The following is a 24,459-nucleotide window of genomic DNA, read 5'->3' as shown; positions in this document are numbered from 1 at the left end:
CAAGTGACATTTATAAATATGTATGTACTGTATGTGTGTTTAATGTGGTTTTTCTTATTGCTCTTTTACATTATGCATTTCTGCAATGGCTGTATTGTTTTTATTGTTTAAATCCTATATTTTACTGCTGGCTATTGTGGTTTGACAGGAAAGCATATTTAATTCAATAATTGATTCCTTCGCCTTGAGTTTCAATGTTTTCTTTGCAGGGAAATGTGTCGGCTCCACAACCTTTATTTCTACAAAATAGCGAGGAAACAGGCTGCTGATTGAGGCTTTAAAAACACATCAAACACCTCCAGTAAACCCTCAGAGAGTTGTGTTCCTATTTGCAACTGAATGACTCCGGTGTCTTGAGTGTTTGCCGTCTTATTGCTTAGGTATGAAATTATGTGATAGTGACAAGAGAACTGAAAGAGCGTGAGAGTTATTGAGACACAGTGTTACTGCTCTTCAAGTGGAGAGTGGGAAACACTGGGAGACAGCTTGACACACCACCACAACATACACACACACACACACACACAAATACCATACCCGCTGTCACACGAAAACAGATCTAACACTCGAACACACACAAACATGTTAGCCTGCAGTTACACACCACACACACACTAAGAAAAGCATCCACGCAAACAATGCTACATGCACATACATAAATAAAAAGGATAAAAACACATGCTTGCGTTACATGTTTTTCTCCCCCCCGATCTCATTTGCAATGCAAAGAAGGCACGTGCAAGAAATTTTGATACACGCACCCTGTCATACATATCTGAAATTAAATATCACACGCTGTACAATGTGTGCCCTTGAAAGATAAGAGAAGCGGGAGAGCTAAAGAAAGCACAAGAGAAATGTATAAAGTATGCAGAGTCAAGATAGCATTGTGGACGGAGAGGCCCGAGATTTGACAGGAGCGAGACAGGCCTATGGGGGGGAGAAAGACTCTCAACAGAGTAGAAAGAGGAACGATAGCAGAAAGGGCAACATAATGTGGACAGAAAGAAGCAGCGTGGAGACATATAAAAACACAACTGTCATGCCAACAAAGCAATTCATTAAACTGACAGAGAAAAAAATACAGAAGGGAGAGGAAAACACAGGGAGCACACAGTGGAAGAGAAGAAAAAATCCAGGAAAAAGATGGTGAATGTGGAGAAAGAAACAAGGGTGGAAGGGCTGAAAGGTTTTCCTCTCTCTTGCTTCTATCAGTGTTAGAGTAAAAGTTGCCACTGCCTCATCAATAAGAGCTGAGTGAAGGCAAGACCTGGAACACAACGATAACAAGCACACACTCTGGGAGAGAACACTAAAGAGGAAAAAATTCAAAGGAAATGACAGATATAAAAAAAAGCAGAAAAAATGAGCTAAAAATGAAGGTGCAACTAGCAAAGTGAGGAGCAGAGGAGAAAAAGCTGTATATATTTTAAGTTAATGGACTTGAACTTCACTTTAGGCAGGAGGTTGGGGAGTGATTACTGCCATTAGGTTGCAGGGAGCATGTGTGGGGATGAGTAGTGTTGAATATAACTTGTTGATGTGTGAGTGGGAGTAGCGCGAGCTGTAGTGCGCAGTCCTGACCTTGAATGTCAACTGGGACACACTTATCCACTTCTTCTGCTGGCCTCTTTCCCTCTTCCGCTCTTTTATTTCAACATTTTACCTCCCCTCCTTCCACCTGGGCTAAAACCCACGAGAGCCACGGTCCACTCAAGGAAAAGGTCAGAACCATTTCTTCTCTTATTCTCCACCAAGACACCCCTGCCGCCACTCTTTTGCTGCCACTCTCCTCTTGTTCTTCCTCATCCCACTTTTATATTCTGATCTCTTGTTCTAGTCTTGTTTTTCTCACTTTGTAAGAAGAAATAGAACATCTGAGAGTACGTTTACAAGCACAAAATAGTCTGTGTAGCCCTGCATACTCCAATAAACAAGCCAGTTATTACACCAAAATCTGTAAAAGTGGAATAGGTGGGATAGCTGCTGGTGCAATTTTGCTTCTTCATATAAGAATAGTTTTTTTTTAATCAGTTTCATATGGTGGTCGACTTGTTGGGCCATACAATCACAGCTTTCCTCCCTCTTCAACAATGAAAGATCAGTGTTGCGATATTTGCGCATATCCAGCCCGTTCTCATTCTAAAGTTGTCAAATACTCCTGTTTTTGCAGTGTCTTCAGTATAAGATCCTATAATCCAAAGCCACCGTTTGCATTCGCATAAGAACCGTGTTATGATACACTGCCAGATGGCCGAACAGCAACTGCCATGGCAGCATGATACACGGACAGGCAGCGTCACTTGAGAACGCAGCCAGACAGAACCTGGTGCACCCACATGATACGCTGCTGGATGGTATCAGGTTGAAACAGTGCCGAAAATGATGCAGTATAAGGAGCAAAAAGGTCCCTTGGTCGATGGATGGATCAAACAGACCCCCGATTGTCATGTGAGAGTCTGGTGATCACTTCCAGTCTGAATGCGATGGGCTTTTTTTTCTATACCTCGCTATGTGCCTCTTGTGCCTAAATCTAACCATCCATGCCAGCATGTGCATTTGTTGGCGCACCGGCATTAGTTGCCATGTGCTTGTGCTGTCTAAACATAATCATGTGCAGTTCAATCCCACCATTTGCTTGGACTGAAAACACAGTAGCAGCATCCCGAACGTCAAAAGCAGACACAGAAGGATACCTAGAGTTTAATATGTAGACACAGAATTCCACTGCAAAGTGACATATCCAAACACCTGTTGATATCGAAGTCTTTCATCATGTTTAAAAGTAGGTGAGTTTCTCTTTGGGCATGCATCTCTACACCAGCCCTGAAAACTGTTGGCGGTTTGGTTTGTGTACAACACACAGAGCTGACTGTAAACGGGCAAGAGGCCATGTGTCACAAACTGTGGTAAAAACCCCAACTGAGACGGATATTCCAAATGCACTGTATACATGCCTAAATAATGCTATTAAAACTGAGTAATACTGGTGTATCAAACGTCTTAATCGAAGAATGCTACATTTGGAAATAGGCCTCATTTGTAACATCTAAACAGAATATGCTGTTAACATAACCAGCATTAAATTCAGAGTACTGTCATATTCTGAAAAATAACTAATGTCAATGTAGCCAATGTGACTTGTTGCAGCTTCTTATGGCTTTCATTGTTTTAGAAAATAGTATCACATTCGTGTCATCACATCACAATATCATCATCACAATATCCGACGAATACATTTCTTTTGACATTTACCCATGGTCGAATTTCATACAATCCAAAGAGTCTGAGAAACAGTCAATTATTCAATATGTCTGGCTGCTATAATTAAGACATCTGGGGAAATGAAATCAATTTCGCACGCAGACACACATGCAAAGTCATTCACAAACAAAAGCACAGACTCACATTCTAGGGCTGCTTTTGGATTAAAGCATAAATAAGTGGATTACTATGCTAATGTGTAAAGGGATAATAAGAGTTATTTTCAACCTGGGCGTTATTATTCCAGTTTGTTCTATTATCATGTTTGATTGTGTTCAGTTTCTTTCCTTTTTGTATTCTCACTTTGCCTCAGGTAATGCTCTCTATCTACAAAGCTCAATGGTGTTTGAGCAAGTTAAACCCCCAAAAAGTGATTAAAAGTAATTTTTTTACACTCAGATAGAAGTGAAACCTGCCTATGATGATGATAATGACTATGATTATTTGCAGCTTTTCAAATTCACTGTCCCACAAGAATGACAGTCCTAAAAATAGTTGTGCAATTCAGCCAAACACTCTTCATTTTATTTCAAATTCTACTTGAGATTGCAAAGATTCCAAAGAGACTAAATATCTCAGAATGAACTGAAATAAAATATAAGTATATATGTGTATGTGAGTATATGGTACTGTCAGACAATGTGGAACAAGATGACTTTTCAACCACAATGCTACTTAAAAGCAAACATTACAGGAGAAAAGGTGTTACAGGGTTGAACGTGTGTTTACAGATTGTTTGCATTTCATTAGATACGTAAGATTAGCTTCAATAAGCCAGTTGGAAAGTAGAGTTATCACATGCTGTGTCATATAGACATAAAGTTATGTAAACAGATTGATGATGTTGCTTATTTTTGCTTCATCTCTTGAATTAATATTGCTAAATGGCTTAGTATTGGTTAAGTGCTATGCAGACGACATGCTCATTTATATAACCCTAACCTGACTTTTTCCAAAACTGCTTCAAACAGTTTTTAAAAAATGAGGTTTTCCTGATGGGCACTAGATCACCCATTAACTACATATTAATACTGGCAAAAATATTAATTCATCAATACTAATTGCGAATATTTGAGTGATTTCAATACTCATTTTCCGCAGAATCGATACAACGGTTACTGGTGTGCTTTCAAGCTCTCTCTTATTGCTAATGTGTACTACAGTCATTCTGTTGTTCTCTATTACTAACCAAATTAAGACATAGTTGTCATGTTATAGCCTTTTTGCTCTCAGTGTCAACACCCCGCCACCCCCCAAAAAAATCCCTTTTTTCTTGAAAATGGTATTGAATACTGATATTATTTAAAAGCATTGTATCAACCCTAGAATTTCCAGTATTGTGACAACACTTACACATACATTTACTCCTCAGTGATAATAGCCAGATTTTTCCATCCTCTCTGGATTATATGTTTAATAGTAAGCACTCATTATTATTCATGTATTATTATTATTAACTTTTCAAGACACATTCTGGTCATGGAAACAATATTCAATATAAAAGTATTTGAATGTCAGAATATGTAATAATAGTAATTATGAATTTATGATTCATCCATGGTCTTGGTTAGGTACTTTCAGAGGCCTCAGAGTCCCTAACTGTCTGCATGCAAACATGTGAGAAGCATTTTCCCACATCAGTTTCTTGTCACTCTCACATTGACTTCAAAACAAATAATTTTAAATTCTAACACAAATAGTTTTACAAATATTTTGAGCCAATGCATATAAGACAATAGAAATATGTGGTAAATGATTCATTGTTTATAGGGTGGAATCGCTGCTGTATTCAGGGCATCAACTTCTCTTTTAATATTATTTTTGAGTGTTGTTTAATATGTGGGGCTAATTGTGGGTTTTAAGTATATTACTTGTACAAGTATTGTTTGTTTCTGTTTGCATCTATTAAAGTAATGCTTTCATGTTTCAAGACTCTTGGAAGAATACCCCATTTGGTTCAAAGAGATATTAATGAAACAAAATCAAATCATCACTGAAAGGATCCATGGCTCAGCCCACTGTTACCTCTGTGATTTTGTAAAAAAGCCATACGCACCCACCTACCTGCCTTCACTCTGCTAGTTCCTCCAGCAACCCTGTAGCAGACTTAAAAACCATGGGCGGTGCAGTGTTTTGCCGCGGTGCCCCTGGCTGTGAGATGCTCTGACCAAAGAGCTAAAAATCTGCACTGAGCTTCTCAGGTTTCAAGAAACTTCTTCAAAATCCATCTGTTCGAAGCAGATCAATCTTGGGGGTTTGCTGCTGAAGCCACATCTTTAAACTTTTGGATTTTTATTTATTTATTTATTAAATCTGTGTGATAAATGCCTGCTGTTTGTTGGCTGAATCTTATTATGTCTTCCTTTTTATGTTTTTATGGTCATGTTAATTTGTAGCATTTCAGGTTAAAAAATATATACAGAATTTTCTATTAAGTGCTATTCATGCCACTTTCGTAGTGAAAATTACAAGACGGATGGAGACTCTGACACCTCCTACCTTTGCATTTTATCCAATACCTCCATTCATGCAACCACCCACACACATAATTCTTATTCCACACTAACCTGGTAAAGAGTGTGGTTCTTGTCCTTGAAGCAAGGCATGAGGAGTGAGTAGATCTGCAAGGAGTAGTAGTAGGCAGCCAGCTGGAGCGACAAGGCGGAGTGACACTGCTTCTCAAAACACTTGTTGGCGTCCAGTACCTACATAGATGGATGGCAAGATTTGAGTGAGAGAGTTTGCTGGTGGTGGGAGAAAAAGAGCAAAATGCAAATAAACTCCACTTCCTTCCACTACTGAAAAAAACCTTTTACAGTTCAGTTCATAATGTCCAAAACTAAGCACTTAAAAACCAAAACAAGTCCAGCATTCAGTAGATCAAACCCTTTGTTCATCGTATTAAACCATGCAGAACTCACAGTTTGTCAGTAACGTCAGCCTAATCCAAGTTAACAAGCTCTCTAGGAAATGCACAGTAATATTCACTCCAGCAGTTTACTGTTTCACTGGAGATGCGGCAAGTGTTAACGGATCAGTTCACTGCCGCCCCCAAAAGAAAAAAAAAAAAACATATTATGACACAGCCAGCCTCATCAGGCAGCTGGCTGACATATAAGGTATAAAGTTGATTTAGTAGTCATTTTATGAACGTAGTTTTAGAGGGTGACTGTCTTAATTACGCTCACCTGGACCTTCCAGTAAAAAGCTGGCCCAGGTGTTAACTTGTCCTCTCCCTTTCTCCAATTGATATCCACCCTGCATTGTTGATTTTGGTTTTGCACCTTCAACACCTCCACAGCACTTTACTCTCGTAAAATTAGAGCTTTTTTCTCATAAAATTCCAAATTGAATCTCGTAATATTACGGGTTTATTCTCATAAAATTGCAACTTTTTTCCTGCAAAACTATAACTTCATTCTCGTAATGTTACAACTTTTTTCCTCATGATATTACAACTTTATTCTGGAAATTATGACTTTATTCTTGAACTCTAACATAACTTTTTTTTAACATGGCCCTAATCCTCTGTCGCACTTTATGGACAAGGAGAAAACATTAAAGAAAAAAAAGGAAAAATTGTGTGCAAGATTGTGAATATGATTGCATGAACTGTTGAAACAGAAATAAAAACTAAGAAAAAAATGCACAGTCTGTTCCTGACAGCAGAGACAAGGTCGACAGGGGCTACATGTTGCAGTGTGTGAATGTTTGCTTACTTGAGGGAAACTATGTGAGATACGGCGTGTATTGTTGCTGTTACATATCATTCGCCAACTTAACTGTGGTGCCTTTTAAGTGCGACTTTGATTTGATGCGCTGATGATGCAAACTGTTGAACACACCAGCTCATATAGAAATGTTGAAATAAGTAAAGGAGTCACGCAGCCATTTGCAAGAATCCCACTAAAACACTTATATCACCAGAGTCTGTTTGTGTGTGTGTCTAAAATAAAGCTCTGTGTGTCCACCTACCTGAGGCAGGGCCAGTAAGTAGGACAGAGCCAGCATCATGTCCCTGGGAAATGCATCATTGGCCAGCTGCAGCAGAACTGGAAAAGGATGGAGGGATGGAGAGAGAGAAAGGGAGATAGGGGGAAGAAAAGACTTTAACTAAAGCACTGAGGATTAACAGCCAACCCTCCCCTCTTGGATCAGTTTCATCCCACGTTTGTTGAATACAGACGACAGTGCCTGTCAGAAAACACCTCTCTGCGGGCCAGACAAAAGAGAGAGAAGGTAAAAATAGAGGAGGGATGAGAAGAAAAGGGGGGAGACAAAGTCAAGAAGCATCATTAAAAATCCCCCCCAGAGTTCTGGGATTCTGTCCATCTTCTCGCTGGGCTATTGTGTGCGTGTTTGCATATGCTGTGTACAAATTTTGGCTGGTTGCGCGTGCATGTGTATGGATTCTTGCACAGGGAGTATTCATTATTCAAAGAGTAAGTACATGCCCACTTCTAATAAGTGCTTTCCAGATGAGTCCAAACTTCATCTAAGTGCACTTTAAAGTTGAATCCCCTGAATGCCAAATTAGCCTCTGCATACTGACAGCAAAGACAGGCAGAGGAGATTGATTATGAGAATACTAAAATATCTTTAACTGGTTTTGACTTTTCTGTTTGAACCACTGATCCGGTCGACTTTGAATAGGTAAAAAAAAAAAAAAAAAAAAAAAAAAAGTTTTATATATAAAGCAGCCAATTTTATACACAAATTGGCACTGTAGATTCAAGGTGCTGTACAGAGAAATTAAAGTAACACAATTAAAACTTAAAAACAATGCATTTTATGGAGCAAAAATTAAGAAAAGTTAACATAGTCAGCATGAATAAATAAAAAGATTTTAAATTCAAGTAATAATACAATGATAATCATGCCTTGGATTGTAAAAAAAAATAGTTTAAAGTGCTTGAGGACAATCAGGTTTTCAGTATGGATTTAAAAACTACAACAGTCAGGGCTTTTGAAAGAATAAGTAGTTTCTGGCTAAAGGTCATACTGTCTTCAATTTATGTGCCTAAACTTTAAGAGAAAATGATGCAAATGTGTGCCCATGGACATGAGCCAAACTGAAACTTCAGAATACTTCTGCCAATTATGCTACCCACCATGGCCAAGCATTAAGCCTCAACAAAACCCCAAAATGTTTTTACAGTCATTCAAACATTTCCTCAAAATGTTTCCGTCCTATATGGGAGTTATATGTGCTGCCGCCGTGTATTACTCTGCTATTTACGTGCATTGCATTGCCGGATGGTATGCATCAACTCGGCATGTCAAAATATCAGCAATTTAGAAGTCAATACCAATACCTGTGAAATTTTCCAATTCTCGATACCCAATTTTGTATGGCAAAAAAACAAAACTTTTTAATTTAACTTTAATATAATACAAATTGTATCATTGATCCCTAATGACCCACCTCAAATGCAAAGTATTAGTCTGTGTGGTTTTATAATTTTGATAATTAAATAAAGCCTACAGTATATAACATGTTCCCCAATTGTTGTTTTTGCACTTCTACATGCAAGATGTGACGGTTTGTCTGTTATTCGTCCCACCCCTCCTCCACTATGATTGGACTGCTGGGTAAAAGGTGACGTGTGTTTTCCGCAAAGTTTAACATTTTCAACTCTGCCGCCCGAAAAAAATGCTAAACATGCAGCTCTCATAGCAAAGTGGATGCTCAGCACATCATTACGCTGCTGGTATTTGTAGCATAATATAAATATTCAGCACTTAAATTGCATTGAATAAAAAAATAAATAAATAAAGATATATATAGAATAATTGAGGTGGAGCTGCACTGCAGCCGCATTCATTGCCATCTTCCACAAGTCGTTGCTCCACAGTGCTGGTAGACGTTCTTCTTTTTCCTTCAGTGTTTAACAGGAGACTTGAACACTTATGGGTGTATATGCTGCTCATCAGGTCTGAAGAATGGCATCCCCAATGCCAACAATACTAGAGAAAAACAATAACCGTCATGTTGTCGACTTGGTATCGAAGTATCTATTCTGATGACGTCCCCAGTGTGGCTCAGGGGTTAGAGTGGGTCATACACTAACTGGAAGATTGGCGGTTCGACACCCAGCTCCTCCGGTCTGCATGTCAAAGAGTTTCTGGGCATGAAACTGAACCCCAATTGCTTGTGACTGTGTGTGAATGTTTACCAGGTGAGCAGGCGGCACCTTGTATGGTAGCCTTGGCCGACAGTGTATAAATATGTGCATGCATGTGTGTGAACAGGCTGCAGCAATATACCAGTGTAGTATAGTATACTGTGGTATGAAAATTAACGGTTATCATACCGTGTACATTTACTTATCTGCGGTATTGAAAAAAGTGCAGCTTTAGTTTAGCTACTAGTTTAGAGACTATTTACTTTCATTTGAAAAAAATGGTTTCAGGTTTTAATTACTGTAATAAAACGTCTGTTTAACATAAAAACCTCTGTCTTTTTCATTCCTTTAAGGGTCATTTACCAGATAATAATGACAATAATTCTGTAATACCATGATACCGTGACACTGCCATATTTTCGGAGACGATTATCGTACCGTGAAAGTCTTCATACCACAGCAACCCTAGCTGCGTGTTGTGTATAAGGGCTCGGAGTCGTTGGAAGACTACAAAGGTGCAATACATACGCAAGTCTAAAGTAATTTACCATCAACAACCTCAAACAATCGAGCATCTTCCTCCTACCGACTCATTTGAGCACACTTAATTTTGACATTTTTCCAATGTCTTTTAGTCGAATACACACTCACAAACAGCTTAGAGTTAGTACGCAATATGGAATTGGGACACTCATGTTTTCAGTGCCCCAGAGGCTGATGGGATTTGGAGTCTATACAGAGCTTTGGGCACAGGGAGGGACTTTTGTCCCAAACTGCTGGCCACGAGGCCACAACAGGCAAACATACGAATGCAAACTCACATAAACACAGACGGAGACACATACCATTATGATTAAAAGTAAATGAAGACCAAACACTGTAAACACAGACTCCCTGAGTTAATCACTCACTTACTCACTCACTCACTGACTGTGAGGAAACAGTGGGAGCGGGCGGAGAGAAGCAGAGGCAGACAGGATCACTTTGTAGTCTCAGACCCAAGGAGAACAAAAGCCTGTGTTGGTGATAAGAGCCTGAGACAAAATGGAACAGACAGAGTGGAGAAAAGTGGAGCATGGACACTGGGAGAGAGGCGGGGGCAAAGGCAGAGACAGATCCTGTAGAACAAAATGCACACTAATATTCATATGTGCACACACAGGCAGATACCTGACACAGGAGGTTCGGAGTGTGTGAGTCGAGGGTGGGGGAGGTGGAGTGATGCGCCAGCTTAAAGAGCCATAACAGCTCTCTTAAGGAGAGTGCCCACCCTCCTCCTTTTCTCCTGTTTTTTTCTCTCCTCTCCCCTCCTCTCCTACCCCCCGGGTTTCAATGAGCTACACCTCAGAATGAGCTGATTACACGCCTCTCTAAAGCTACTGATACCATCGGGACAGGAATTACCAGAGGGGTAAACACACACACACACACACACACACACACACACACACAGAAGAGATAACCCTGACTTAAAAGCATACAGTATTTCTGCTTGTGAGGGAGAGAGGAAAACAGGGAGAGTGATAAAGAGACATCGCGGAGAGGATTGTGTGTGTGTGTGTGTGTGTGTGTGTGTGTGTGTGTGTATGTGTGTGTGTGTGTGTCTGTTTGCCTCCACATACACACACGCCTGCTCCTGTGTCAGCTAAATCGGGCACATTGTTAGCGGGATGGTGAGACAGTGACTTATTACTATTTCACCTGTGCAGGCAGTGTGAAAAACAACTGATTACGGCCTGGTCAACATGCGACCAATGGCATGCTGCGTGTGTGTTTATGTATGTGTGTGTCTCCATCTGTTTCACACCAAGTGCTCGGTTTATGCACCTTACTCAGCTCAATCCCATTGAGTCACTTTCCACTTGTGTCATCATTAATTACCTCCAGCTTATCTGGGCTAGGTGAAAAATCAATATTATTATTTTCTTAAAGGCCATCTCGTAGTCTGTTTTTGAGGACAGGCAGTGTGGCGGGCCGATACGCGAGTCATTAATCGAAGGTTGTTATCGGACGCGGTGCCGTCCAGAATGCCTTTTCTTTTTCTCGACACGTTGTGCTCAGCGGCGGCTCCGAAGGGAAGGTGACTTTTAAGGAGAGAGATATTAGTTTGAATGACAACAGCAGCATGGATTTGGTGGAATGTGTGTGTGTGTGCATATCTATGCATTCGCACTATGTGGTCAAAGTGTGCACCTCGCCTTCCTCTATGTCCATGTATTAGTATTCAAATACACACGCACACACGGACACACACATGCATTTGCTCTTTATTTTTGTAGTGGCATTGATTTTGGCGAGCGGCTGCGATCCATCACGCAGCGTGGCCTTGATGTTTTGACTTGATGCTATCTCTCTGGTATCGCTGCAGTGACGCATCATTATTTACTGTTGCCGTGGGTATACATTAATTAATCAATGCGAGGCTATTGTTCCCATGTTGTCCCCCCTCGTCCACCACGTATGGGCTCCCTGGCTAGACAGATGAGGAGAGGAGAGAGCAGGGGGAGGAGGGGGAGGGGAGGAAACCTCACTGCACTTTCTGCAAATACCACACTTCACTAAGACGGAGCATTAACAAACAGATCGAGTTACACAAAACACACTCAACCTATCTTTAACACTTACAAAGCACTTTCAAAGTGGGCCAAATCTGCCCCCCAATCGTTTTCTAATTTACAATAAAAATAAAAGGCTTCACACTGGGAGCTGTTTTTGTATTTTTAGTATACATAAGGTGCCGGAATGCATAAAACAGCATCAAAATAGGGCTTGTTTATCAAAAAAAGTGCCAGTAGAGGATCCCCCATACCCCGTAACAGAGGTCCTACGTAAAGCCCCTACTGTCCTAAAATCCTAGAAATGTCCTAAAATCCCCCAAAACATCCTAAAATCTGAGAAATAGCACTCCCCCAGCTTATAAGTCTTTCGCAAATAAAGGTTTTAAAGCATCTTCTTAATTTAAAGATATGAAATGTTGCAAAAGGCCCCCGAATCTGCAGCACCGCCACGCAAGTGGCAACCGGAAGAGTTCTGGAGAAGTGCGGATCAGGGTTGGGTTATAAAATAAATGCCTGAAACTTTGATATTGGGCTGTCTGACAGAAAGGTAAATCAGTAAAAATGTTCTCAATATAGCTATTATCTAAACTATTATATAATATATAAAGTGCTGCTCATCTGTCAACAGCAGCACATTGCTTAACTGCCGTGTCTGTGCTTCAGCGTGCTTCTCCAAAATGAGAACGTGCTGACTGACATCTAAGGTATATAAAAACCTTACAAAACCCCACAAATCCAAACTATCCCTTTAAGAAAAGGGCCACTCTATACTTTCTGTGTCTGTGTGTATCACATCTGTTTCTGCACGCTTACCCTCCGTCGCAGGAAACAGGGTTTTTCCTTCAGTTTTGGCCTCAGCCAGTTTCCCCGTCCTCAGCAAAACCTCTGCAAAGTTTTCCTGAGGCACATCTTTGTAGGACGAATACACATCTTGACTCTGTGAGGAAGAACGGAGGAGAGAGAGTGATGAATAAATACCGATCGCTGTACTGAGGGACTCCCAACAGTTGGGAGAGCAGATCAGAAAATGACACGCAGAGATGTGATTAAGGTGACTGAGCGTCTTAATTCCCAGGGATCAGACAGACGAGAGAGGGAGTAAACAAATGAAGTTCAGAGCTAAATAAAGCCTTTTCAGACGGCGCCTTTTGATAATTCATTTATAGGATTCTCGTACGAGTTATTTCTCAAGTGTCTTAGAGGTGAAGTTTGCGCTCTCGCCGGCCTCGGAGCGATCGCTTTGACACACAATGTTCCCTGTCTATCCACGCCGCTCTGGCTCTATCCATCTTTCTGTCTTGTTGTATTTGTCTCTCTTTCTCTCTCAATCAGCCTCTCCTCCCTCCCTGCTCCCTTCATTGGAACTGTTAAGGTAAAAACCAATCCCATTGATCAGCCGGCTCATAGACAGATGGACGTGGGGAGCCATTATTGGTAGATGGATGATGGAAGATGGATGAATGCTGGAGATGGAGCGGAGGAAGGGATTTGGAGAGGCCTATTAAAATGTCATGAGAAGAGATGTATCGGCCTTCTCTGTTTCCTCTCGCGTCCACTCTTTTAGCTATCCACATGATTTGTGTCTTTGAGTAAAAAGCCCAGTCATAGCCCAGGGCGACCATTTTCTAGGCATAAAGGTCAAACTACTCCTTTTCTTACTTTTGTTCTTTTCCATAACTCCTTCTGCCGACATCCTTTTCTTTGGGGATTTTTATGCTCTTCATCTCTGCTTCTCCACCTAACACACAGAATTTCTCAGTATTTTTTGGTTTTGTTTTTTTTTATCACATCTCTGATTTTATTCGCTGTTATTGTACCATCTTTCTTAAAGAAAGGGTTCCCACATATTTTCATGGACAAAATTTCAAAAAGATTCTGTGATTTTTCAAGGACCCCATTTTTTTTCTTGCTTCACTTGCACAGTGTTTTTTGTAAACTGTAAAATGAATAAATGTATGTGTTGGTAAACAAAACGTCACACACAAACAGAAACGCTACATCGACAAAAATTAAATTTACCGTTGTGTTATATTACGTGGACATTATCTCTACTTTTTAAAACTTTCAGTGGTTTTTTTTTTTTTTTTTTTTTTTACGAATTCCATGACTTTTTCAGTTCTGGAAAATGTATTTGTGAAATTCCATGACTTTTCTAGGTTTTTCATGACTGTGGGAACCCTGTAAAGGGATATTTTGCAGATTTTTGCAGCCATGCTGCCACCACTGACACAAAGAGTACAGAGGCCGATAAAGAGACAGCCCCGTCTCTCTCTCTCTCTCTCTCCCAAATCCCAAAAATCCCATCAAATATAAAAATTACTCAGTGCTGATCAAATACAAATCAAGAGTATGCTCCTGCACTGCCTATTTCTCTCCTAATATGTTTCCAGAAACATATTTTAGGGCCCTGTTTAGCTGTAATAGCGAGAGTTCAAGAAGTGGGCGCCACACCTAATGCCTCAAATGTTTTCGGAAACATCTTTCATCTTAACTGTTTAACTGTAATACAAAACTGTTTGTTACCAGCTGGCCGCCAGTTTTTCAAACAGACGACTTCAATTTACGTCATCCATGAGCAGGAGCATTTAATGGTGTAGTTTACCGTGGTGCATTCTGGTAGATGTAGGTTTCCTACCTTTTGAGCAAAGCGAATGCCACAGTACTTTTTCTCTGTTTTCTCTGGTCATGTAACATCGATTTCAAAAGTATTTCCATCTTTCTACTGTAGAGACGGCCTAGTTTTATGTGAGGATCCTCTTTATATCAGTGAAATACTTGTTCAAGTTTATCCTCCTTTTTCTGTAAAGATCTCCCAAATTGCTTTTGGCATTAAAACTACTTAGTCTGAAATCAATATTCATTTTGTCTCAACACTGCTTTTGAAGGAATTTATAAGTCATAGGAGAAAAAAACTAATTAAATGCCTTTAAGTTATAAACCTACTCAGGCATTTTTGCGGTAATTTAAGAAGGTGGCCTGGGGTAGAAAAAAAAGGAGAAATAAGGACAACAGGGATGCAGAAGGAAGAAAAAATAATTTTCTTTAGCTGCTCACCAGGTCTACATAGGGATCATCAATGAGTTCCTGATAAAAGGGGCTACAGCCTTGACGCTGCAGGTTGGAGTTCTCACACGCCCCTTCCTGACTGGTGGCTCCTGCGTCGTGACCCTGAGGAGCCATCAAAACATCATTAAACTTTCACAACATGCCCACAGCACTGTCATCTCTCTCTGTCCCACAGCTCGCATCCTCTACGTTTGTCTTTTTTTTCTCAGAAACTCGCGACCACGAGCCGCCCTCCCAAATCGCTGCTGAGACCAGAGACACCATCAATCTCCAACCCGGCAACCACCACGCCAGCCCAGCCGCCGGCAACCCGCCATATATTGAAATATTCAATAGGCAGGCTAATTAATTATGCAAGAGATGAGCTGTTGGATTGTTGTTTTTGACTGAGGCCTATGAAGTCTGTGCGTGTGTGAGGTATGGGGGCAGACGTGCAACCGTCTCTTTTCATGCACACACACAGTCAAACACACATATGCTGTAAGGGACTACCCGAAAACTTGGTGTTTCACCCAGATGGGCGTGGATTTTTGGGAAGCAGCAGTGCACGCTTCATTGAGCTCCGTGACTGTCTCAGCTTGTTAGTGCACGTTCATGCACGTTATACAAAAACATGAATTATTTTGGTTTGATGAAAAAAGAGAATGTGGACTGAGTAGCAAATTATGGGCTTGTTTTATTTCTAAAACTCGGAAAATTAGGAAATTGGACAGAAATAATACACAACTGAGAAGGCATACATAATTATACTATTCACGTTTGCCTATAATTTGCATATTTGGCCTCACACGTGGACACACTGAAATTGATAGTCTGCCTTGCAAACTTGTTTGGGCATCTATTGATACAGGACGCTTCACTGATATTTGAATAGAGAAGCCCAATCTGAGTAGATTTTTTGTTGCTGGACATGATCTAATCCATTTAAATGTCCATTTAAATGTATTTTATTACTACTTAACTTTACATGTTTTCAAGAATAACGTTATCATGGTAATTGTAAGAATTTATCAGCGGGAGGCGTGAGATGTCATGAAAATTTCATATCAAGATTATCCTGACTAAAATAATTACAATTGACCATATTATCCTGAAAATCAGCAAAATATGCCTAAAATTGCACAAAAAAATACAGGAATCCCTTCACATTTTGTAAAAAAAAATGTGAATGTCCTTTTTAGGAAAAAAAACTAACTAATTTCAGAAATTGCCCGAGTACTACTGCCCTGTTCTCAGCAACAGTTGGATCATCTACGTAACAATTATGTTGTGCTCCAGTGGAGGAAACAGAGCGCTGCAGTCAGACACTGGTGACCGTTATAAGTGGGGACCAGCGGAGCAGCGAGACAAGGCTCTGCACCTGACCAGAGGAGGAGCCACTGCTCTCGCCCTCCTGCTGGGACTCCACATGCAGGTCGAAGGTGGCAGATAAGCCGGATCTGAATCTGTCCACGGTGGGCTGCTTTGCCATCAGATATAGAGACATCAGTAAATTTCAAACTCAGGTAGTCGCATTAAATAGCCACCATTTCTGTGTTTTGGTACAGTTGGTGTTTACACCTGAGGCGTACTTTACCAGAGTACAAATGAACCGTACTGGAGACCATTTCTCAAGTGGACTCGGGTCAACAGTGGTACATACTGTTCACACTAATCAGTCGATCTGGATTCTGGGGTCAAATGTACTCTGATCCGGGACAGGGTCCCTGATGTGAATCTCTTTGGGTGCCGCTGGACATGATATTCATGATAATCTCAATAATGAAAATTTACCACAATCCAATTATTGTGATTATTTTTTATCGCAATCTGTGATAAAATCGTACATCATCGCATCCCATATTTGAAAATCTTCAGGGAAGTCTAGTCGCAGCCATGCCAGCAGTGCAAAAAGCAAAAGCTAAATGCATATTCCGAAAACCAATGATGATTTTTTTTTTGAAAAAACATCAGTGTTTGGAGTTTAGGCATGAGGTCTCCTGTTGGTTTAATTTGGGGGTAAAGGCAAAGATTACATTATCAAACAACTTTTTAAGATACCGTTTTGCATTCTAATCCAAAACGTGACGTGATGGCCCAATGAGAGCACAACAACACTAGGGTTGGTAAGGCACCGCCCCCTGGGTTAAATACAGTTTTTCAGGTGTCCCCATGCTGTGCAGCTGTGGAGTTAGACACAAGCATAAAGCAAATACATCAGCAGTCATTTCTGTTATCATTAGCTGCTTGATCACGCCTTTTACTGCACATTACTGTTAATGCATCCATAAACACACATAAGTCAATACAACACATAAAAAGCACACACATTTAAACTGTCGAGTTAGTTTGTTAGTGCATTCATTAGAGACTTTATTGCCCCTGACAAAGAAAACTGTCCTCAGCTTCACAACAGATACAGAAACCAAAGTGTTCTTACGTGCAGCGGCCGGAGGTAGTTGAGTGAGTCCTTCCACCAGCGGTGGTCGCTGACAGCGGTCAGCACAGCCTTGGTGGTCAGTCCTGTGGTGGTCAGCACCTCCATGGTCTTGGCCGTAGTCCTGTGCAGCAGGTCGCCCGCTGTCCCCATAGGGGAGCCCGCAGAGGGAGCACCAGCCTGAGGCCAAGCAGGTGACAGCAGTGACAGGATGGACCAAAAAACAAATAAAACAGCCACGTTATTCTGGTGTCTCTGCAGTAGTAGAGTCTTGAAATCATCCTGCATTAGTAGTACATAATCCTCTGAACACTTCTTTTCCTTACAAATGAAAACGCAGCATCAGAGGAGCTCTCTGATCGCTACATCTGTATTGTTATATGAGACCAAAGGACAAATTTGGAGCTGAGGCCTCTTGAGTATCAGTGTAACATTAGACATGGTTGTGTTCTGTATTTTTATTAGGTACTTGAGAGCAGAACTTCAATAAGGGCAGGGCTCTTTGTGTTTGTCGGTTTGTTTGTGCGTGAGGGAATTACAATATGCACAGTTCAGGCAGCGCAGAGATGTCCCTGCCCTGCATGAGGCACATACTGTGAGTACGTGAACACAAAATGTCCCAGAAGTCACACAGGGAGCACTCGGTGGTGTAGCGCTGCGTCAGTCTGGGTCAGAATCATTACACAAATAACTGTTTAACTCTCATGACGGTGAGGATTACACAATCAAATGTCAATGATTACTTTCTTGACACACTTTGAAAACACAAACTGCTAGTTACTTAAGAGTTCAACATTTTGGGGGAAATTATTTGCTCTCTGACATAGAGGTAGATGAAATAGATACTACTCTCAAGTCTGTCTGTCAAATATAAGGCTAAAGCCAAAAGTGAGATAGCAGTTGTAGTAAACAATATTTACATACATTTGTGCTTCTTGTTTACTACTACTACTTTATTTCTATTTTTACATTTATATTTTTATATACTTGCGCTTTTACTTTTTTTTCAGTTCCACAGAGTCTATAAAAATATAGATACATAATTTCAAGTAAATGATAAGCTATTCAAAGCTTGAAAATAGGACATGAAATGACTTACAAAGTTTACACCCCATCAATTATTTCTGATTCTGATGATGGAGATGGCCAAAATGCCAAACTCTGGGCTCTAAAACGGAAATCAACAAACCAGTGGTTGACGACACAGTAGCTATGGCCATTATTTTATACGTCTGTGCTTCCAAGCTTAAATTAATCTGGCACATAACAGTGTATTACAGTGTATAAAATCATATGTACAAAATTTTAGTAACTGGATCAAGCTGTAAAGGGATCAAACGGAATATGTATAAGTTAAAAAAGATGTGTTTTAAGGTGAGATTCAAAAGTTGTCATCATGTTTAAAATCAACAAAAAATAATAATAAATAAACAGTGCATTGTAATGTGAATTGCAGTCTTGGGTTATGTCTGAAAGCGTGCCACTGGTTTTCATGGTATGTTGGTTATTGCACAATTGAAAAGGATTTTAAAACCAAATTTAGAGGGCCAGTGAGCTGGGGCCAAATCGTTTAGTGCCTTTCATCAATACTTTATTTGGCAGGGGATTGAGGGTCAGCGAATGAAAGGAGCTCAAACACACAAACACTCACGATGTTTGTAAAAACAACACACACAAATAAATAAAAATGCACCTCCAGACTGCACACACACACACACACGTTGGGGTTTAAATGTACTTGAGTGAGGAGTAGGGACATCAATACAACGATAAAATGACAACAGACAGTTTCAAATGAGCACTCATCCACACACAAAGGGGATGCAATGCAAGTCATGAAACATTAACACCCACTCAAGGCATCGTAAAGCTGGAGGTGCTGAAGGGGGAGGAGAAGGGGAGGCATTAATAAACCAAGCGAGCTGAGCAACCTTAACACTAGATTTACACCTCATCAAATATGGAGCAATAGGAAAACACACAAACCGAACGAAAGAGACACACCCACACAGGAATAGTAAAAGAGACAGCTACAACTCAGAAAAAGAGCAAAGCACATTAACATACTGGGGAGAAAAAAAAAGCATATGGAGAATAATAGCACACACAAACCTTCACAGAGTCGGTCTCATCGGCCTCTCGCCCACTCTCAGTAATAACAGGCTCCATTTGATAGTTAACTGCCTGATACAAAACCTAGAGGACAGAAATAGGGAGGAAGAAGGAAAACAACAGATGAGACTTGTTATGTTATTATACAACTTGCTAATTTTTTGCAGAACAACCTCATTGGATAAAAGTATTCATTTAAATTTGTGGTTATAATTGCTGCTGTTAAAGGAGAGAGCTTTCACTGTGTTGCTCAAAAGATAAAAGAAAAATTATAAAAATTGAATTAATTTTAAATTTAACAATGTTCGTTTCTGATAAGATATGACACATTAACTACACTGAATTTGGATTGTTTGTTATGCTAGGCTCGACTCAGTATTCGTACCACTAATTAGCAATTAGAAGTTACTAATTATGGTTCGGCTGTTGACTGGGTCCCTCAAATTACATGTTATGATTTTTGGTTTATTCATATCATTATTTTGCATAGTATTTCCCAAATTTGAGGTTAGTGACTATTGGCACAAAATACAGGTATTAGTTCTAATTGTAAAAAGTAGAAAAAAGTACATACACCGATCTTCATAAACTTTATTTACAGCAAAACCGTTTTGTTAGATTGGAAACTTTCTCATTCCTTAATGAGGCCTCTGTTCCACTGTTCAGGAAACTGAACTTCTCTCAGTCTATGACATAAATATTCATCAGATGTGTGTGTTTATATAGAAATACATATTCTTGCCTTTGTCTATACCATCATCCTTAAGCAATTTCTTAAGATTCTTAATTTCCGAAAGCATTAATATTATACTAGACAGATCGATCAGATTCACCTTTCTTGTCAGTATTCCCTCCCCAATATGAATATACAGATATGATACAGATATACATATAAGTGTTTTATCATTACAATTTAATTCATGATGTAAAATTATTTCCGGATGTGCACAGTACTGTGCAAAAGTCTCAGGCCACCATAGATTTATTTAGTCCATTTGTATAAGCCTCTGGCTTCTTGACCTCTCCTGACACTTTAAAAAAAATTAAATAAAAAAAAACATTATTTAACTGTATTTTATGCATTTTACGGTGTGTCCAAATTAATGAAATAACTAAACTGTAGGTATCCCTACAGGTTTATAAAAAGCCATACTGGTCAAACCATAATGAAAGGTAGAGAGTGACCTGAGTTTGCAGGTCACTGGAGGCAGCCAGCAGGCCGTGGATGTTGTCAGGGGGACAGTGTGTGAGAGAAAAGGCTAAAAGCTCCTGCCGGGCTTCCAGGTCTCCGTAGCCCTCACACTGACCGAGCAGACTGCACACATCCCACGCTGGACTGTAACCTGGAGGAAGAGCAGATGGAGGAGAACAAAGGGGGGCAGAGGGTAAGGTGAAGTAGGATAGGAGAAGAAGTGAAAAAAATGGATGATGTGGCTTTAAAGGAATATTTCACCTCCTAAATGACCATTTTTATGTCAGGTACTCATATTGTGTTATGCTGAAAACTTAAGACTTTCTCCCATGTCTCTATGTTGAATGAAGAATCCAAAAACATAGAATTATTGATGAATGGAAGTCATAGGGGTCCACATTTAATGATAGCAAAACTAGATCAAAATATCAGAAAACTCACACAACTTGTGAAGTATAATCTAAGTCCCACCTAGTCGGTCATATGCTCAGTACTTTGAAAACACATGCATTTTCGCTAAAACCTTAGTATTTAAAACTGGACTGAAAGTGAAACTTAACCTGCACTCTCTTTAAAGCCAAATTCCACTGACAAAAACAGTCATTTTACCTCACTGAAAACAGGAGCGTCCATCAGGTAGTTAGTTTATGTTATTGTGTGACTTTGGAGTATTAAAGGGTTAATTTGGATTCACCAAAAACTAACAAGTTAGTTAGACCAAACTAACTAACTTATCAAGGCAGCGGTAAATCAGCAGCTCCTGTGTTCAACAAGGTAAAATGACTGTTTTTGTTAATGGAGTCTGGCTTTGAAGAGAGCATAAGAATCCCTTTGAGTTCAGTTCCTAGTGTGAAAAAGCTGTCTATTTAGGATATTTTGAGCATATGACAGAATAAATGAGATTTGGATTGCACAGCATGAGTTGTGTGAGAGTTTGCAAAGAGATGTTTTGATATTGTTTTGCCGTTGTTAAATGTGGACCCCTGTGAGTTCAGTTCATCAAGAATTCTGCCCGTTTTTTGGATTCTTCCCCCACTGGAGGCAAGTTTTCTTCATGAATTCATCTTAACACAAAGTGAGTAATTGAATAAATTTCTTTAATTAAAGTAAATGAGTGCAGGAGATCACAGCAACCTGTGATAAAAGAATCAATAAAAATGTTACACAGTAAAAGCACAGATGGCACAATATATAAGGTCAAATATAAAACATAAATTACTCTCTTCACACGCACACATATATATATATATATATATATATATATATATATATATATATATCATCTGTTATAACTGAGCAGTAGTGGCTTTCATTTTTCATTTTTTTCCATCAGTGTCCTTCAGTCTCTGCTAATCTATCCTGAATCCCAACAGATAGAAGACCAAGGTCTATATACACAAAAAGACACACAAGGTAGAGCACCACACACACAACACACACACACACACACACACACACACACACACACACACACACACACACACACACACACACACACACACAGTATTAAATCTGAGAACTTGCAGAATAAAAATGTAGAGGATATAATGCTGAGATATTGATGACACCATAAGGTGTAAACCCTCCAAGCCCTTGGGGTATAAACACATTTTTCCCCCAAATCTCTTTCTTGTTTTTTGCACAGACATTAATAACATACACAATCAGCAAGGGCATTAAGAGTGTTCTTTGGTTATCTATTACAAACCCCACTCTCACCCGCCCACCCTGGATTAATACACATTTAAGTCTAAAACACACGCTTCCCCTTGAAGAAAATACCAGCCCGCCGCATCGTAATAACTGTGTTACATTTGTTCCAGCTTCATCACAGTCAAAAAGCAACACGGCGGCAAGACTTCATTCTTGCAAACAGATTCAATTATTCCCACCGCGTTCGCAGACAGAGAACACCGGTGCTTATCTGATTACACCTTCTCTTTCTCCCAGACACCTTTTTCTCATCCACGCTGTCTCCCGTTACTCAGCACTGTGGGAAGACTGTGTGAAATTCTATTCGCTTTAATTTATGTGTGGCGTAACACGAAGCTGGGACGAACAAAATATCATTATCACAGTGACCACTCTGAATCCTTTCAGGGGAACTCGGGGAGCAAGAGGTCCAAATTGGAATATTATTGTGATGTGGTTGTCGTAATTATTGTTCTTGTGCATGAGTAGACATAAAGTCACTCAACCTTGATTTTTTGCCATCCAAGGGAGGATGTAAGAGGCCCAAAGTGAGTAATTCTCAAGTGTTTGAAACCATAAAGGATCGTCCACACTAAGAACAACTATAACAATGTGAGCATCCACACTGATGAACCACAACGTTCGGTAGAGAGTGGCGCCGAGCTTAGGAAAATGGATATTGATAGGCTGTCAGTGTTTCCATTGTTCATCAAAATCATTCTGAAAGTGATCCCAACATTTGCCACAGTTGTCGAACGCATGCAGTATTGAGCATACGACTCGATAAATGAGACTTGGATTATAATGCACGAGTTGTGAGCGTTTGCGAAGAGATGTTTTTCCTATGTATCATTTTGTCATCTACTATACTTTTACTGCTCTTTAGGGCATCTATTACACGTCTGTCTGTCCTGGAAAAGGGATCCCTCCTCAGTCGCTCTTCCTGAGGTTTCTACCTTTTTCCTTCCCCGTTATAGGGTTTTTTGGGGGGCTGAGGGTGTCCTTAATTGATGTGATGGTCTAAGGACAGAGGGATGTGATATGCTGTAAAGTCCTCTAAAGCAAACTGTGATTTGTGATAATGGGCTTTAAATATAATTTGTGATAATGGGCTTTATAAATAAAATTGAATTGAATTGAATTGAATTGAATTGAATTGACTTGAATTGAATTGAATTGAATTGAATTGAATTGAACTGAATTGAATTGAATACAGTTTTGCTGTTGTTAAATTTTCTCAGTTTTTGGATGCTTCATTCATCAGACATGCAAGAAAAAATGTGGCTTTCTTCAAAAATTCAACATAATTATAGGTGAATAATTGATAAACAAATGACCATTTGGAGGGTGAAGTATTCCTTTGATACTTAGAAGAAAAATACTGTGTGTTCAAAAAAAATGAAAACTGACATAATGCTATAGTGCATGTGTATTTTTTAGTATTAAGTTTTTTGATAAATTAGAAATTAGGGGGTTAAGATTTGACAAGCATTTACTTTCCTCCTACTTCTTTTCGGACATGAAATACTTAAGTTGTTTACTGAATATGTCTGATGGGCCTTCTGGTGTTATTCTTGCTTTTATTTTATTATTCCACTTTATTAAGCATGTTCAAAATAAAGATCTAAACTAAACATTTAATACAGAGTAACCTATATCTGATTGAGCTATGCCTCGGATAGAAAGTGAGTGGATGATTTGTCAGTCAAGAGCTCTGCAGCATTTCCTCACCACAAAAGATAACCTTCCACTAATGACTGACACAGTCCCTTCTTTGAGCCAAGATTGTGAAACGGTTGCTGCTTCATTGTTCACAAAACGAGCTAAGCAAAGGCTGACAAAGAGCAGATTAGAAATGAAAAAGAAAAAAAAGGAACTCTGATGACAGTGACTCTGTTGAAGCTCTAACTCCAGGATGTTTAAGGAATATATCTGCCCCCAAATGACAGTTTGTGCACTCACCATGTGTTACATTAAATTCATAAAGAAAACTCTGTTTTTCTTGCATGCCTCCACGGTGAACAAAGAATCCAA

The 24,459-nt window shown here is 39.7% G+C and overlaps 1 protein-coding gene across 1 annotated transcript in view; it reads right to left on the bottom strand.

Annotated features, from left to right (window-relative positions):
• Nucleotides 1–24,459, bottom strand: part of nbas (NBAS subunit of NRZ tethering complex) — a 220,608-nt gene that overhangs the window by 108,317 nt on the left and 87,832 nt on the right. Inside the window, exons 35-41 of the mRNA XM_042503247.1 lie at nt 20,727–20,884; nt 19,542–19,625; nt 17,433–17,609; nt 15,002–15,115; nt 12,761–12,884; nt 7,240–7,316; nt 5,832–5,969 (exon numbers count right to left, since the gene is read on the bottom strand). Coding sequence (XP_042359181.1) covers nt 5,832–5,969; nt 7,240–7,316; nt 12,761–12,884; nt 15,002–15,115; nt 17,433–17,609; nt 19,542–19,625; nt 20,727–20,884 — 872 coding nt within the window. The remainder of the gene's footprint in view (nt 1–5,831; nt 5,970–7,239; nt 7,317–12,760; nt 12,885–15,001; nt 15,116–17,432; nt 17,610–19,541; nt 19,626–20,726; nt 20,885–24,459) is intronic.

Source organism: Plectropomus leopardus, chromosome 16 (genome assembly GCF_008729295.1).
Source record: "Plectropomus leopardus isolate mb chromosome 16, YSFRI_Pleo_2.0, whole genome shotgun sequence".
NCBI classification, from domain to species: domain Eukaryota; kingdom Metazoa; phylum Chordata; class Actinopteri; order Perciformes; family Serranidae; genus Plectropomus; species Plectropomus leopardus.
The sequence above is the reverse complement of the archived record's forward strand: the minus strand, read 5'-3'. Positions and strand labels throughout refer to the sequence as shown.